Below are 17166 nucleotides of genomic sequence, written 5' to 3'. Positions count from 1 at the left end.
TGAATCGGCGCGCATCTAGACGTGTTATCCCACCCCCTGACGCGGCGCGCCGGCGCGCGCCGTACATGATGGGAGGGAGGACTCACGTCATCACCTAGCATCACCACAGCAACGAGTTCTAACCCGCAGCGCCAAGAGTCTAAACGGCATGCGTACAGAGCGCATCTGCGCCTAAGAAAGGAAAAGCAATATAATGATGAAGAGGACATCTATAATGGAAGTGTCCCACCCCATAACAGAACAGAACAACATACTCAGTATATAATAAAAAAGTGGGGAGGGGAAAAAAGAGGGGCACGTAAAAGTGCACAGTATTGTCACTCATCATTAATCATGCAGACCATATATACTAAATGGTCGAGATATTCATAATAAATAGATCCTATACTTAGGCAAAAACATGGTCTAAATTATATGATAATACAATGACAGTAAATTAATATTAAACCAATAAATAAATATAAAGGTACACCATGTAAGGAAAGTTTATATGAAATTCATCAATCAATCCAATAGATTATAATAGATTCTTTGTATCAGCTTGAAGGACGAAAAACAGTTGAAGAAGACCGTAACTTCCCCATCATAGATGGAATTGGCAGCAGAGGGATCCAGATTGAAAACGTAGTGTGGATCTAAACTGAGACTAGAACAAATTAAATAATGAATATACAAGAAACAAAAACAACACAATAAAAATAAATATAAAAACCCATACTCACAAAAATAGAGGATAAAATATTTTATAGAAAGGACTTGAAACTAATGGCCTCGTTGAGGCCATTAGGGACTAATATATCAGTCAGACAAGGTAGTTTATTTATTTTTCTTTAATGTCAGTGATAATGTTACTTTGCAGCTGCTTGATGACTATAGACAACTACCACACTTTTTCTGTGCAATATTTTTGGTAAATCTCCATAAAACATGTTCCTTTCTTATGTATAATGCTAACATAAATCAATATTATTCAGTCACCATCGCAGACTAGATTTCTTACCAAAATTAACAAATTTTCAAATTTTTTACAGTAAACTAAAATAATAAAATAAAAGCAATTTAAGTATCTGAACACAAATACACACATGGATTTTGCAAATTAAACACAAAATAATACTATTAATGACTATTGCAGTTATGGAATTATTCAACTCCTTCATAAGTGTCCTTGGCTGTTGCTTCTGAAACAATCCTGTGGAATCTTCTTAACCCATTCCTCATCGGCAAGGGGCTCAAGTTTACTAATTTTCTTGAAGTTGCATGCAGCAGATACTTTCTTCAAATCCTGTTAATTATTTTCCATGGGATTCAAATCAAGTGACAGTGACAGTCACTCCAGAATCGTCCAGGACTTCTTCTGAGACCAAGTCTTGGTGGACTTTGAGGTATGATTGGGATAACTTTCCTGCTGGAAGGTCCAGTGATGCCCAAGCTTCAGTATCCTGAAAAAAAGCATGACGTTTTCTCCTAAGATTTCTTGATACATGATTGAATCCATCTTGTCCTCCTTAAACTGCAGGTTTCCAAAGTCATAGCAAGCAAAGCAGCTCCAAAGTATCACCGATCCACTGTCATGGTGCACTATAGACAGGGTGAACTTTTCAGCATATCCTTTATTCTTCTTCCTCTACACAAACTGCTGATGCATGGGTTGGAAAAGTTCCAATTCAATTTAATTACCACATAAAACAGAATCACAAAACTTATTTATATGGTTTTAAACATACAGTAACAAAGCCAACATTGTAGACTAAAAACTTGGTACCTGCTGTCACCAAGTCTTGCTGAAGGACTTCTGTAGTCGCTTGGGGTATTTTGACCATCTTCCTCCTTAGAAATCTGGTAGTCGCGAATAACAGCTTCCTCTTTCTGTCTTGTCCATGTACTGTAGCCAGTGTTTATTCAACTTTGAACTAATCAATTATTTTTCCAATGGTATCTATAGCTTTTATTAACTTTTTGTAACCTTGTCCTTGTTGTGCATGGCAGAGATCTCTTCTTTTAACTTTTTGAACCAAGATCTTGAAAACCCAAGAATTTTAGTGAACTTCAGGCCATTGCCTATGAGAAATGGGCTAAGTTTCCTCAAGGAGTTAGTGTCCAGCTAGGCATCACATTTTCAGCAGGTTATAAGCAGTGAGTATTCATTTCTCTAAGGCTATGTGCCCACGTTAGTGTTTTTAAATGCTCAGAAAACCGGACTCCTTCCCAGAAAACGCGCGGTTTATTTCCGCCTTTTTTTGCACAAAAAACGCTCGTTTTTGATACGTTTTTTTCCGCGTATTTTCTGGGAACATTGGAAACAGCTAAAAACGCGGAGCTATGTGGAAATTAATGAGCATGCTGCGTTTTTAGCAGCTAAATGTTTTCTGAGCAGAAAAAAGCATGCATTGGCACAAAAAGCCAAAAATGCATAAAGTTTAATGGGAAGCTTCTTTTAAGCATTTCTGCAGCATCTGATCTGGCTCAAACGCTGCGGAAACGCTTACAAAAATGCATCGTGGGCACACAGCCTTATAGCGTGCACAGTTACAGCCGCAGCTGCCGGCTTCCAGCGGCGGCTGAGCTATCACGGGTGACCACTCATTAAGGTAATGAATATTCACCTCTCTCCACTCCCATAGGCATGGAGAGAGGTGAATATTCATTCCCTTAATGAGCGGGGACACGGGATTGCCCGGCCGCGGGAGCTGCTGCGAGGGCACGCAGGGAAGGTAAGTAGGATTTTTTTATGCTTTTCTCATGGGGCCACACATTCAAAAATAGGGATGAGGAACCATGCATACAAGTATAGGAATGAGAAACAATGCATGCAAGGATAAGGATAAGGAGCCATGCAGACAAGGATGGGAATAAGGAGCCGTACAGACAAGGATGGGAATAAGGAGCAATGCATACAAGGATTGTTACATGCCCATTTTTTGTTGGACAACGTAATGATATTCCAGCTTTGTGACTGTAAACTGTAAACTCATTATTTGTTTTCCTAACTTTTAATTATCAGGTTGATATTAATTGTTTATTGGACTTGTAATGCAGTCTGTAATTATTTTAGTAGCCATTTACAGTTGAAATTATTTTTCTAATTGCCAAAGATTTGCTGAGGTTAGATCAGTGTAGGAGCAGGTTATTTGTGTGAGTTTCATTCTATCTGAAAGGGAGGATTAGAATTTGATTAGAACATTAAATATGACTGTATTTATTTAGTTTTCATTGCGTCTGGATTTTTGTGCTTAGCAGTGAAAAGTTGTTTGAGGTCAAAAGGAGCAATTACATGGAGGAAGAAATCCTGTTATACAAAATGGTTGTTTAGTTATCAAAATCAATCCTCGTTCCATTCTTTGTGGTTTGTAATTCTAATGTAAAAATGCAACACAAACAGTGTTGGTCTTTAATAGCATATTTACAGCATTCCATACCACTTTTATGGTACCTTATACTACAGTATATCAGCAATAATGTGAAAGTATTTCAGCTATTTTTAAAAAGTAATTTTTTACTAATGAGTAATGAGGTGTTTTAAAAACTGTTTAAACTAAAATGTATTCATCTGTTTTACACCTTCAAATATCTTACTTTTAGAGGTCCTAAAATATCCAAGAAAGCCTGCAAAAGGGATTTTCTAAGAATAGGTATAGATCATCAGTGATAAATCACCATATCTGACAATCTGACACCTGTGTCTCCATGATCTGCAGTATTATGACACCTTTGCTCCTGGATTCAATCCCTTGAATTTGTGTTCTGTGGTTGTTCCTACCTAGTCACAGAAGGCATATCTTTTCTCTGAGTGTTTGGGTTCTTCTTTTCTGGGTGCAGTCTGCTTAGTTTAACATAGGTGTTTTCATTTGTCATTCTATCACATTGGGTGTAGCTTTATATTCTGTCCCCCTTCTGGTGTTTCCTGCTGGTGATAGATTAATTTGGATGTTTCGACATTCTATTGATGTTTGCAGCCAGTCTGTGAGATTTCAGCTAAGGATTTTCAATTTGCTGTCTCTTTGCTATACTTTGCACCTATCTTTTGTTTATCATTAGGAAGTAATCAGTATACAGTATCTGTTAACAGCACTTGCTGTATTCTTTGGTATTTCCTTATTTACTTTCTCACTCTGGGATCTTTCCTTTGTTCAGCAGGCTTCTCTTCTTGTAAATATTTCACACTCTGCTCTGCTCTCTGGTTCTTTAACCCCTTCATGACCCAGCCTATTTTGACCTTAATGACCTGGCCATTTTTGGCAATATTGACCAGTGTCCCTTTATGAGGTAATAACTCAGGAACGCTTCAACGGATCCTAGCGATTCTGAGACTGTTTTTTCATGACATATTGGGCTTCATGTTAGTGGTAAACTTAGGTCGATAATGTTTGCATTTATTTGTGAAAAAAATGGAAATTTGGCGAAAATTTTGAAAATTTCGCAATTTTCACATTTTGAATTTTTATTCCGTTAAACCAGAGAGGTATGTGACACAAAATAGTTAATAAATAACATTTCCCACATGTCTTCTTTACATCAGCACAATTTTGGAAACAAATTTTTTTTTGTTGGGAAGTTATAAGGGTTAAAAGTTGACCAGCGATTTCTCATTTTCACAACAAAATTTACAAAACTATTTTTTTTAGGGACCACCTCACATTTGAAGTCACTTTGAGGGGTCTATATGGCAGAAAATATCCAAAATTGACACCATTCTAAAAACTGCACCCCTCAAGCTACTCAAGCTACTCAAAACTACATTCAAGAAGATTATTAACCCTTCAGGTGCTCCACAGCAACTAAAGCAATGTGGAAGGAAAAAATGAACATTTTAATTTTTCCCCAAACATTTTCTTTTAGCATCAATTATTTCATTTTCACATGGGCAACAGGATAAAATGGATCCTAAAATTTGTTGGGCAATTTCTTCTGAGTACACCGATACCTCATATGTGGTCATAAACCACTGTTTGTGCGCACGGCAGGGCTCAGAAGGGAAGGAGCGCCATTTGACTTTTTGAATGGAAAATATGCTGGAATATTTAGCGGTTGCCATGTCGCGTTTGGAGAGTCCCTGTGCACCTAAACATTGGAGCTCCCCCACAAGTGACCCCGTGTTCGAAACTAGACCTTCCAAGGAACTTATCTAGATGCATAGTGAGCACTTTGAACAGCCAGGTGCTTCACAAATTGATCCGTAAAAAAAAGGACTTTTTTTCACAAAAATTTTCTTTTAACCCTTAGTTTTTTCATTTTCACATGGGCAATGGGATAAAATGGATCCTAAAATTTGTTGGGCAATTTCTCCTGAGTGCACGGATACCTCATATGTGGTCATAAACCACTGTTTGGGCACATGGCAGGGTCCCGAAGGGAAGGAGCACCATTTGACTTTTTGAATGGAAAATTAGCTCCAATCGTTAGTGGACACCATGTCGTGTTTGGAGAGCCCCTGTGTACTTAAACATTGGAGCTCCCCCACAAGTGACCACATTTTGGAAACTAGACCACCCAAAGAGCTTATCTAGATGTGTAGTGAGCACTTTCAACCCCCAAGTGCTTCACAGAAGTTTATAAACGCAGAGCCATGAAAATAAAAATTCATTTTTTTTCCTCAAAAATGATTTTTTTAGCCCGCTATTTTTTATTTTCACAAGGGTAACAGGATAAATTGGACCCCTAAAGTTGCTGTTCAGTTTGTCCTGAGTACACTGGCACCCCATATGTGGGGAGAACCACTGTTTGGGCGCACGGCAGGGCTCAGAAGGGAAGGAGCGCCATTTGACTTTTTGAATGGAAAATTAGCTCCAATCGTTAGCGGACACCATGTCGTGTTTGGAGAGGCCCTGTCTGCCTACACTTTGGAGCTCCCCCACAAATCACCCCATTTTGGAAAATAGACCCCCTAAGGAAGTTATCTAGATGCATAATGAGCACTTTGAACCCCAGGTGCTTTACAGAAGTGTATAACGCAGAGCTGTGAAAATAAAAATATTTTTTTTTCCTCAAAAAATGATTTTTTAGCCCGCTATTTTTTATTTTCACAATAGTAACAGGAGAAATTGGACTCCAAAAGTAGTTATCCAGTTTGTCCTGAGTACGCTGGTGCCCAATATGTGGGGAGGGACCACTGTTTGGGCACACGTCGGGGCTTGGAAGGGAAGTAGTGACGTTTTGAAATACCGACTTGATGGAATGGTCTGCGGGCATCATGTTACATTTGCAGAGCCTCTGATGTGCCTAAACAGTGAAAACCCCCCACAAGTGACCCCATTTTGGAAACTAGACCACCCAAGGAACTTATCTAGATGTGTGGTGAGCACTTTGAACCCCCAAGTGCTTCACAGAAGTTTATAACGCAGAACCGTGAAAATAAAAAATCTTTTTTTTTTCCTCAAAAAATGATTTTTTAGCCCACAATTTTTTATTTTCACAATGGTAACAGGAGAAATTGGACCCCAAAAGTAGTTGTCCAGTTTGTCCTGAGTACGCTGGTACCCAATATGTGGGGAGGGACCACTGTTTGGGCACACGTCGGGGCTCGGAAGGGAAGTAGTAGTAGTTTTGAAATACTGACTTGATGGAATGGTATGCGGGCGTCATGTTACGTTTGCAGAGCCTCTGATGTGCCTAAACAGTGGAAACCCCCCCACAAGTGACCCCATTTGGGAAACTAGACCCCCCCAAGGAACTTATCTAGATGTGTGATGAGCACTTTGAACCCCCAAGTGCTTCACCGAAGTTTATAACTCAGAGCCGTGAAAATAAAAAAATCATTTTTTTCACAAAAATCATTTTTTAAGCCCCTAATTTTTTATTTTCCCAAGGGTAACAGGAGAAATTAGACCCTCAAAGTTGTGCAATTTTTCCTGAGTACGCTGATACCCCATATGTGGGGGTAAACCACTGTTTGGGCACACGTCGGGGCTCGAAATGGAGAGAGCGCTGTTTGACATTTTGAACGCAAAATAGGCTGGAATAAATCGTGGCGCCATGTCGCGTTTGGAGACCCCGTAATGTGCCTAAACAGTGGAAACCCCTCAATTCTAACTCCAACTCTAACCCCAACACACCCCTAAACCTAACCCAACCCTGATAATAACCCTAACCACAACCCTAACGCCAACACACCCCTAACCCTAATCCCAACTCTAACCCTAACTACAAGCCTAACCCTAATCCCAACCCACCCCTAACCCTAATTCCAGCCCTAACCCTAATTCCAACCCTAACCCTAGTTTGAACCCTAAATGGAAAAAAAAATATTTTTTTATTTTATTATTTGCGCCTGGCTATGGGGGTGATAAAAGGGAGGTGTTCTTACTTTTTTTTTCATTTTGATCACTGTGAGAGTGTATCACGGGTGAATGAACGGGCAGCCGGCAAATTCATGAGCGCCGCCATCTTGGACAATGGCAGGCGCACTGCGCATGCGCCCGCCATTTTCCAAGATGGCGGCGCCCATGATCCGGACAGCGGGACGCCGGGAGCCACGGCGGGACACCGGGAGCACCATCGGAGGTCCCAGGGGGGATCGGAAGGTTCGAGGGAGCAATAGGAAGGGGAGGGGGAGCAGATGATGACAGTGGCGACCGATCGCCGCCGTCCATCGGTGGCGGGGGGCCAATCGACCCCACCAGTCGGTGTGGGGGGAGTCGGTTGTCGGTGTCCAGCCATGTCTGATGCTATTGCAGCATCGGCCATGGCTGGATTGTAATATTTCACCAAATTTCATTGGTGAAATATTACAAATCGCTCTGATAGGCTGTTTCACTTTTATCAGCCAATCAGAGCGATCGTAGGCACGTGGGGGCTAAGCCACCGTAGAGTGTCCTCTGTGTGCGGGTCAGGTGACCTTTCGGTGACCCCGGTCACCCGACCCGCAGGGGGGCTATTTATAGCATGATGCCCACATAGGCGTCATAGGTCGTTTGGGCACAACTTTTCATGATGCCTACGTAGGCGTCATGGGTCGTGAAGGGGTTAAGAGGAGCCTGAAGCAATTTGTTTGCCTTTTAGGCAGTTTAGGCCATTGTTGCTTTCTCCTAGTCTTTGGTTAGGTCTGGACCCCAAGGCACCATTAGGAACTGCGTATTCAAGATATCTAGTCTGTACAGGAACCAGTAGAGTCAGAGTAGGACTTTTACCAGTCTGAACAGGGATCTGTCAGGTTGAGGTTTTTGTCCCCCTGGTTTGTACACTATCCAGGTGCTTGTGCAGTCATAACATTGGGTCAACGGCGGTCTAGCAATCAATGCAGCTCAATAATTGTTTATGCAGAAATTGCCCTCTACAAACCAGGTAGTGTTTAACTCTTTGATCTTTATGTTCTTTTCCTGCACCTATCTTCTGTTTCTTTTTAGGAAATAGGTGGCATATTCTCAAACAGTATAAACTTAATTCTTTATTTTGTGGTTTGTTTTACTCACTCTTGGATCTTTTGCCACTTCAGCACACTTTCCCTTTTGAAGGTAATTTGCACTTTGCTCTGTCCTCCGGTTTGTGGTTAGCGATATCTCAGCTCATGCAGGAACCTCTAGGGACTGCAAGGTTAAGATCTCTATTTTGTACTGAAACCGGAAGGGTCATTTGCAGTTTTTAGCATGTTACATATTTTCACGAGTGAGTTGCTACACTATCATAACACAGCATTGGGTTTAGTATTGATTACAGATGAGCGGATCAGACAAAATTCTAATTTGACTGTTTAAAGTTGTTCTCCATGAAATGAATGTCCCTCATTATGATCTGGTGTCCCATGAGACCGCAAAGTATCAAAGCATTATAAACATAAGATGTTAAAAATAAAAGACATATTTACCTCACTGGCTACCTCTTTGGCTCCTCAGTTCCTCACAATCACCTGTCCGGCCCTCACCGTATCTTCAGATCACCACTTCTTGCGCTGAAATCCTGTGACCTCTCACTTTGGGCTGGTATTTCTGACCTTTAGGAAGCCCAGGAGAGTTCCTGTCAATTTGTTCCCAAGGTCATAGCTCACACCAGGACCATTACGTCCTGACTAGTGATGAGCGAACATGCTCGGATAAGGTGATGACTTCGGCGTGCTCGAAAAATATGTTCGAAACCCCACAGCTGCATGTCTTGCAACAGCTGCAACACAGGCAGGGATTGTATGTTTGTTAGACATGCAGCCGTGGGGACTCAAACATATTTTTTAAGCATGCCGGAGTCACTAAATTAGCAATTGAGCATGCTTTAATAACATCATATACGAGCTCGTTCGCTCATCACTAGTCCTGACCTTTTAAGTTCTTGCACAGATCTCATCAAAAAGTCAGAGATACAGGCCCAGCATGAGAGACCCAGGCATTTCAGCATGAACATTCAGTGAGGACCAGACATGTGACATAGAGAGGCCTGAAAGGTGAACAGTAAGGCGATTATGAGTTTTTTTAAATTTTGACCTTTTACAGTTCAGAAAAAGGGTGGCCATCAGTGAATTGCAAAGAATCTGCATTTTGGCAAATGTGGATTTTTGTAATAATTGAGTATAATTTAATTCCACTCAGATTTATTTGCTCATCTCTTTTCTTGATGTGTCTCAACCTTAGCATGTAAAAATATGTCTTGAGTTGGCTAGGATTTAGCTTGAGGCTTTGTATTGACATTAGTTTGTACGTGCAAGCTGAGCACTGTGAGGGAATGGCTTCACAGCTATGTAGAAACGTGAGTCTTTAGGTATTTAATCAGCTCATGCTCGATTACACTATTATGTGCACTGGTTAGTCTGAATTCTGGTGCAAATCCTTGTAAAGGTAAGTGGTTAGAAAAATGACAAAGCATAGAGCTGCCTGCTCTGACAGCCTACCAGGACAAAAATGAATGTGTGTCATACCATATAAGAATAAAATAATATTCCTGCATGAATGGTGATTTGTCTGATTACTTCTGAGCTGCAATCAGTTTTCACTGCAATGTCATTGCACCTGCCTTTTTTCATTTACTGTTATATTTTTCTGAAGCAAGGAAAAAAAAAATATCCCACTAAACTGGAGATATGCATTAACTATTTGGTTATTCCAGAACATATAGAATACTGTGTATGTGTGGTACAGCACCATATCCTTTTAAGTAAAATGTGCCAGTTTTTAAAGAAACGGTTAAAAATAAGAGTTGCAATAAATTGTTCAGGAGATATATAACAAGAGTAAACCACTTCTATCAGTCTTTGTAACACTGACAATTTAAGGAGTACGACCTTTCCTTATTTCCCAGGGCGCACAATGCTGTGTGACACAGGTGTAATGGCATTTGAGGCCAAACCATAGTGACGGATTGGACTGTAGTTTGCTGCTGACATTTCTATTCCTTTAATCAGTGCGGTAGACAGAAATGCTTCCGTGAAAAATGTTTCTATCATTATGTATTGTTAATATTGCGTCTACAAAATCTGATTGTTTTTCATTTTCAATTCAATATGAAGTGTCTTCACATCTTTGTAAATGTTAATTTGCTGTAAAGTAAAATCTTATTGCAGCTAAATATGTTTTCTTACTTTCACAAGGTATCCTGAGCCATTCAGTGCATGCTTTATAAAAGGAAGTGATGTGGAGTTTTGTGTATCACCACAATCTGGAGAACTGCTTCCCTTTGGAACTGCAGGGACATTGATTACGGTTGGTTTTACACCTACAATGTACAGCAAGAAGCACAGAGCTACGCTAGTAGTGCGAGTAAGTTTTGTTTCAAAAAGGTTGCTTTGTTCGTCAGCTTATCAGCAGAGAGGTGCAAATTGATCCATAACAAATCGACCAGGAATGGTTAAAGGATCTGGGAATGTTTAGCTTGCAAAAAGAAGGCTAAGAAGAGAGTTAATAGCTTTGTACAAATATCCGAGGGGATGTCGCAGTGTAGAAGGATCATCATTATTCTCATTTGCACATGGAAACACGAGAAGCAATGGAATGAAACTAAAAGGGAGAAGAAACAGATTAAATCTTAGAAAAAAACTTTTTGACAGTGTGGCTGATCATTGAGTGAAACAGACTGCCATGAGAGATGTTGAGTTCTCATTCAATGGAAGTCTTCAAACAGAGGCTGGACAGACATCTGTCTGAGATGGTTTAGTGAATCCTGCATTGAGCAGGGGGTTGGACACGATGATCCTGCAGGTCCCTTCCAACTCTAACATTCTATGATTCTATGAAATCACATTCAATTTGCATGAATCCAGCACTGTGGTCATCAACTGACCTTCATTTGCTGGATTCTTTTGGTGACCAGGAAGTGGTTAAAAATAAACAAAACACATTGAACCCATATTTGCCATGCTTTCACCTGACACTTTATGCCATGACAGCTCACTGGTACTACACACATGTCTGGGTTCCTAGTGCCAGTAGACCTGCATAAAGTGCTGGGGAGTTGTGGCCAAGGAAGGGTATTGGAGTAAGGGAGTGCTCAAAATAGGTGAATATATTGTGTTTACTTTAATTGTGTAACCACTTTCCTTTCGTCCGTTTATTACATTTTGTGGTCGGGAGAGACTTTTGAGCATAATAAATATCTTTTCATGGTAATCGGGGCACTTTAGATTCAGAACATATCAAATCTGCCAGCAATCATAAAAGGAGCTGTCCAGTCTTACATTACAAGTTTGCAGTCTCTCAATGCAGTCACTCTGTATGACTGCAGACTTGTGAATCCTCACATTGTGCACTGTGCATGGAGAAGGGTAGTTGTGGACTAGCTGCTGCTCCATAACCCCCTGCACATAACAGGAAAATCGTGTGCCCGTCTAAATGTGCTGTCAGTTGTTAGGTGTAAAATATTCACTTTTCGGCTGCAGACCTTCGCTGTCTCCAGACCTTCATCTTCTGGAGCCGCTGCACATAACTCAGGGGATACCCAATTCGTTTCAACACACAGAAGTTTACTGGACAGTTCAAGTTTATCAGATTGTAGCACGCAGTATTGGGCACAACACTTCTCATTTCTTGTTTCCCTAATGCAGCACAGTTTCTGCATTACTATCCACTCCTCCTTGACTATCCCTACGTTTACTGGCTCTGTCAGCCTAAGGGATTTCCCATCCAGTTCTGCAGTACACCCGGGATCCGTTACATTCCCTTCACACTGCTCCACATCCATCTTCATCTGTACGCCAGAGGATAAGGCACTGTTCGTAGTGTCTGTATCCAGCCTTGAGCGCCAAATGTTGCAGGAATGTCCACAAGGGATCCCAGTAAGACCTCCCTCTGCCCCAAACAATAGATCCATACTTCCACTAACAGCCCACTGCAACTTGAACTTGACCTTGGTTGAATAACTTCCCTATCTGACTACCTATCACCAAGCAGTCCCATTTTGCTTCTCCCATTATGGGCTAGTCCTGAACTTTAACTACGTCTGTCCCTACGTTTGCAGCTAACAGATCTCCTTCAAAAACATCATGAAACATATTATTACATACATACATTAAACATATTACACATAATGCTTTCCAAAGTCTATCTTACCCTATGGTCACTACCTTATGTCCTAAAACCTAACTATATGTTACTGTGTACTTTATACCTTGCCATGTCACAGTCTATTACAATACACGCTAAAAAATGTAGGATATAGTTCACACTTCACATGACACAATATATGTGTACAAAGGCATAAGAACATTTACATAACACAATTGTTGTCTTCAAGGGCAGGAACGATACAGTGCAGTCCACTACTCTGACAATGTGACCGCAAGTATGCAATATTCACACTTCGGACAGATTCCAACTAAACTGTTTCCTGCCTCGCTCAATGCACTTATATTGAGTGAGACTGCGCCCATCTAGTCGGCACATGACTATATGTATGCAACTCACATACCTAAGGTGATGTGCCTGTGCTCCCTGTGCCGGTTCTGGAGAATCCTTACAGTATGAAATGCACAAGGTGAGAATTCAGAAGTCTTCAGCCACATAGAGTGACTGCAGACTTGAGGCTTAAGACATGCCTACCCCTTCATAACAAATCTATCAGGCATTTTATGCTGCCAAAATTGGTAGCAACATGAATTACTGCTTGGCTACATGATTGCATGATTGTATATTATTCTTTTAAATATTCTGGTGTTTCAGAGAAATTATACCTAGAGGAGGGTTGGGGACCATAGTCAGAGATCAGACTCTTCCCCGCACCATGACATATGATTGACAAGTCCTGCCATCTGCATATCTATAGGAAGAGACCTGTAGATTACCTGAAGCGGGGCCTGAAAGCTTTGTTTTAGTCTGTATCAGAGAATGAGATTTTCTTGTTACTACAACAAACCTAGAAGCTTTCACCTAATGAAAAATGTTCAACATGTTCACATAAAAAGTCATCATAAACAAAGCTGATGCCACAACTTTGTCTTTAGAAAGAAGTGTTACTTACTTTAGGTCAATAAAAAGTTCCTTGGTGGTCTTTATGCCAACACTTAAATGCATTCCACTTTTGGCATGCCAACTTAGTTATCTGCTTTCTAATTTAGAAATGGAGGTCTGTTTAGTTTTAAGCTTAGTTAGTGACATGAAAGATTATTGGAAATGACAGCTTCATAGATAAATATGCAGTAAAGTATGGTAAATACGGTACGAAAAAGAAAGATGCAATTTAAAAGAACACAAAGGTCTTGCTTGTATCTGTGTCTATAAAGAAGAGTGAGAACCTTTTGTGTGAACTGTTACAGCTCCTATATTGATGGCTTACAGTCAGTCTTGCTAGGTCATCCTGAGGTTAGCTTTGTTTTCCACTAATATATACTACAGTACATAGTTATTATAATTATTATCCCCATTCCTATAGTAACTCAGACCACAGGCAGCTTACGATCCTATTATTAATATTTACAGATCATCAGAATTGCAGAAAATTTCATGTTGGCTTGAAACAGAATAGCACACTTTTTTTATCAGACTAAAGCCACCCATAGTAAAGTATTTTAACAGTATATGATTTGTGGATAAACACAATAATAAAATACTTGATATGGCTGAAGTTGAATTTCCAACTCATAGAACATATCTGAACATACTGGCCATTGAAGTCTGAAGAAAGTAGAGTTTCTCATTATAGTTGTCTGCAGTAATTGTGGCACACAGTTTTTGGCCAGTTTTAGATACATTTCCATTTATTGGCTAATATTTGATGGGATTGTTTCTCGAATAAAAGCCACAGTAGAACAAGAAAACCTACAGTGGATCAGATCAGTCCTCCTGTGTATACCAAATGGGTTTCTCAACATGAAACACAGCATTTTGCCTTCCATAAAACATAATGTGAACAATATTTTATGAACAACTACATATGATGAGGTCAATGCAAGGCTAGGTACATTTTTCGATGAGATTTACTGCTTCATTTTTTAGACATTTTAGATATCTTCGCTGTATAAGCCTAAGTCTGATATCCATCAACATCTGCCGGAGAAAATGCATTATTACACATTTTATTTATGTGTACATGAGAACTCACATCCCCAAGGTCTTTTCTAACACAGGACTTCTCACTAGCTTTCTTCATCACTTCTTTTGTCGCATGAAGATGTTTGTTTATCACACGGTCATGTTAATTTGTGAAATGTGAGCGATGCTGCTGTCATTAACATTTTGTACTATCACAACACTTTAGAGGAAGAAGGAGAATTTTTTTTTTTCCCTCTAGTTGGATTTTTAATGGAATACCAGAATAATGTCAGTAAAGCGCTGTGGAATTAATGGCGCTATATAAATGAGTAAAATAAATAAGGAAATAGTACAAGGGCATTAAAAATATTAATAATATCAATGCTCAAGGTGTAAATAATAATTACAACATTTACTCTAAAAATACACAAAGATAATGTTTAATTTGTGCAAAACTGATACAATGAGTCATAATTAAGAATGTTGTCTAATTTTTAGTGCTTATCCAGACTTGTAATTCTTAAAATGTGCCATATTTTTCATAGGGGCTCATGCTGTTTGATAAGTCTAGTTTTAATATTGTCTATTTAAAATCTAATTTTAAGACCATCTATTCTTGGTTTACACCACCTATTAGTTAACGTACTTTGTGCATCACAAATTTTGCTAATTTTCCACGACTTCTTGTCACAGAAACTGTCTAAAGCACATCATAAAACTGGTGCAGGTCATAAAAGACAGGGTTTTTTTTTTGCATAAATAAGGACAGAATTGTTATGTATTCCATCTGATAAATCTCCTTTAAGACATGATCACACGGTCAGTATTTGGTCAGTATTTGACATCAGTATCTGTAAGCCAAAATCAGCAGACATTCAATTAACACTCATCAATGTTTTGAAGTATGCAGTTTATTCCTGAAAGGAGCTTAGCATGTCTGATATACATTACTGTAGTTGTGCAACTTTTTCACTTATTGACAGATTTTTTTCCATTCTACATGACGGCACCACGAGAGAGGGGATCCGCCCAGCGAGGACAGGAAACCTTCAAGATAAAAGGGGCGGCTCCTCTCTCCGCATCAGTTGGTTTCCTGTCCTCGATGGGAAACCCTCAAGATGAAAACCTCTTGATGGAAGAAAGAAGAGGATGCCTGGGCCTGGATCGGGTGATCAAATAGCAGGCGCCGGTCTGCTACACCTGATACCAGGTACCGGTAGTCGCCTCGGGGGTCATATATTCCTATGTCCCCCCTGAGCGAGTGCATGGCCACAGCCCATGGGGCAGATGCCCGGGTGAAGCTGGATACCTTGGAGGCCACAGGTGGTGTACCCTCCAAGAGGTAAAAATACCCCGTAAAACGTCCACGGAGGCCACTTTTCGTGTTCCCTCCCTGTCGACGTACGGTGGCCATGCAGCCCATGCGACACATCAGTGTCTGGGCGAAGATATTGCTCCTCGGGGGTGCCACGTTGGTGTACCCACCCTGTTGAGACCCGACGCCAGTCCCTGCAAGATTCAGGGGAAGGTTTACCTGGTGGATGCGTTGGTGGTATAGTGGTCGCCCATCCTCTTCTCCTCAGGTAAGAGGGAGCAGATGGCCGGTATAGGGCCCAGGCGCTCACCGGGCAACCCGGGATCGCGCCGCTGAGCACACCGGGGCGGCAAGGATGCGCGCATGGGAGCACGCATGGCGGGGCCTTGCTGGGAGGAAGCCGACGCTAAACCGGAAGTGGTAAGCGGCGACCCGGAAGTAGTACTGGCGCGCTCAGCAGAGACACAGGAGGGTGTGCGCAGTTACTGGGGACGCGCGGGCACAGGCGGTGGCGCGCGCGCGCACACACAGGGCGCAAGCAGGGCGCGGGGACCAGGCGGTCCAATTAGAAAAAAAAAAAAAAAAAGGGGGAATAACCTTCCCTCTTAGGCGGAAGGTGACTGCTCTCATTAAGTGGCTCCTGCTAAGCACCTGGAAGCTGGGGGCTGCTATTTAAACCAGTAGCGGCAGGCGTCACTACACCATTATATGGTAGGGTGTGACTGCTCTCAGCACAAGATAGCAGCAGACATATACGGCAGGATGGAGAGCCCCTCACCAGAGCATATACAACCACGCCAGGAAGCAAGGCGGTCACGCTCACACGAAAAGAGCCAGACACGCCGCAGCAGCAGTGGAAGCCGCTCGGGCAGCGCACGGGCGGATCGTCAACGCAAGAAGGAGGGGTCCCTAGTCTCCTTGGGAGACAGTGAGAAGACCAGTCAGCCTCCAGATCCGGTACCCGTTTTATGAAAGCGTCCGAGTGGTGAGTGAACTACGAGAAAGTCCAGTACTCTAATGTCTGTTCTCTTTCTCTTGTCTCCTCTCTTCCTTCTCCTCCCTCTCTTACATACACTGGCGGGGTGGAGTATAGGAAGTCCCTAGGAAAAGTAGGGGAAAATCTAAGAATAAAGAATGTGCTTTATGCAAAAGTCCCGTGGGAACAGCCTGGAATAAAAAGTTATGCCAGGAGTGTATTAACAAACTATAGCGGAGGAGACTCCCTCATTTTCGGATAGTCTGAGGTCCCTAATTCAAACCGAGGTTTGTAAGTCAGTAAGTGCATTGCAAACTGCGGATGCAGATAGGAAAACTAGGGATAGATCCAGCCCCTCAGGGGTCTCTCAAGAAGACTATACAGGATCAGAGGAGGACTCAGATAAAACGCACTATTCAGATAGTAGCTCAGATGGGGAAGATACGTTCCCAGTAGAATCTACGGATGAACTTATTAAAGCAATCAGATCTACCATG

At 41.3% G+C, this 17166-nt stretch overlaps 1 protein-coding gene across 1 annotated transcript in view; it reads left to right on the top strand.

The window, feature by feature from the left end:
• The window catches only part of CFAP47 (cilia and flagella associated protein 47), a 926770-nt gene that overhangs the window by 876457 nt on the left and 33147 nt on the right, over positions 1-17166 (top strand). Inside the window, exon 64 of the mRNA XM_073550693.1 lies at positions 10508-10676. Coding sequence (XP_073406794.1) covers positions 10508-10676 — 169 coding nt within the window. The remainder of the gene's footprint in view (positions 1-10507; positions 10677-17166) is intronic.

Source organism: Dendrobates tinctorius, unplaced genomic scaffold, assembly GCF_039654945.1.
Source record: "Dendrobates tinctorius isolate UK_male_01 unplaced genomic scaffold, ASM3965494v1 ptg000166l, whole genome shotgun sequence".
NCBI lineage: Eukaryota > Metazoa > Chordata > Amphibia > Anura > Dendrobatidae > Dendrobates > Dendrobates tinctorius.
Note: the sequence above shows the minus strand (reverse complement) of the source record. Positions and strands in the feature narration are given on the sequence as shown.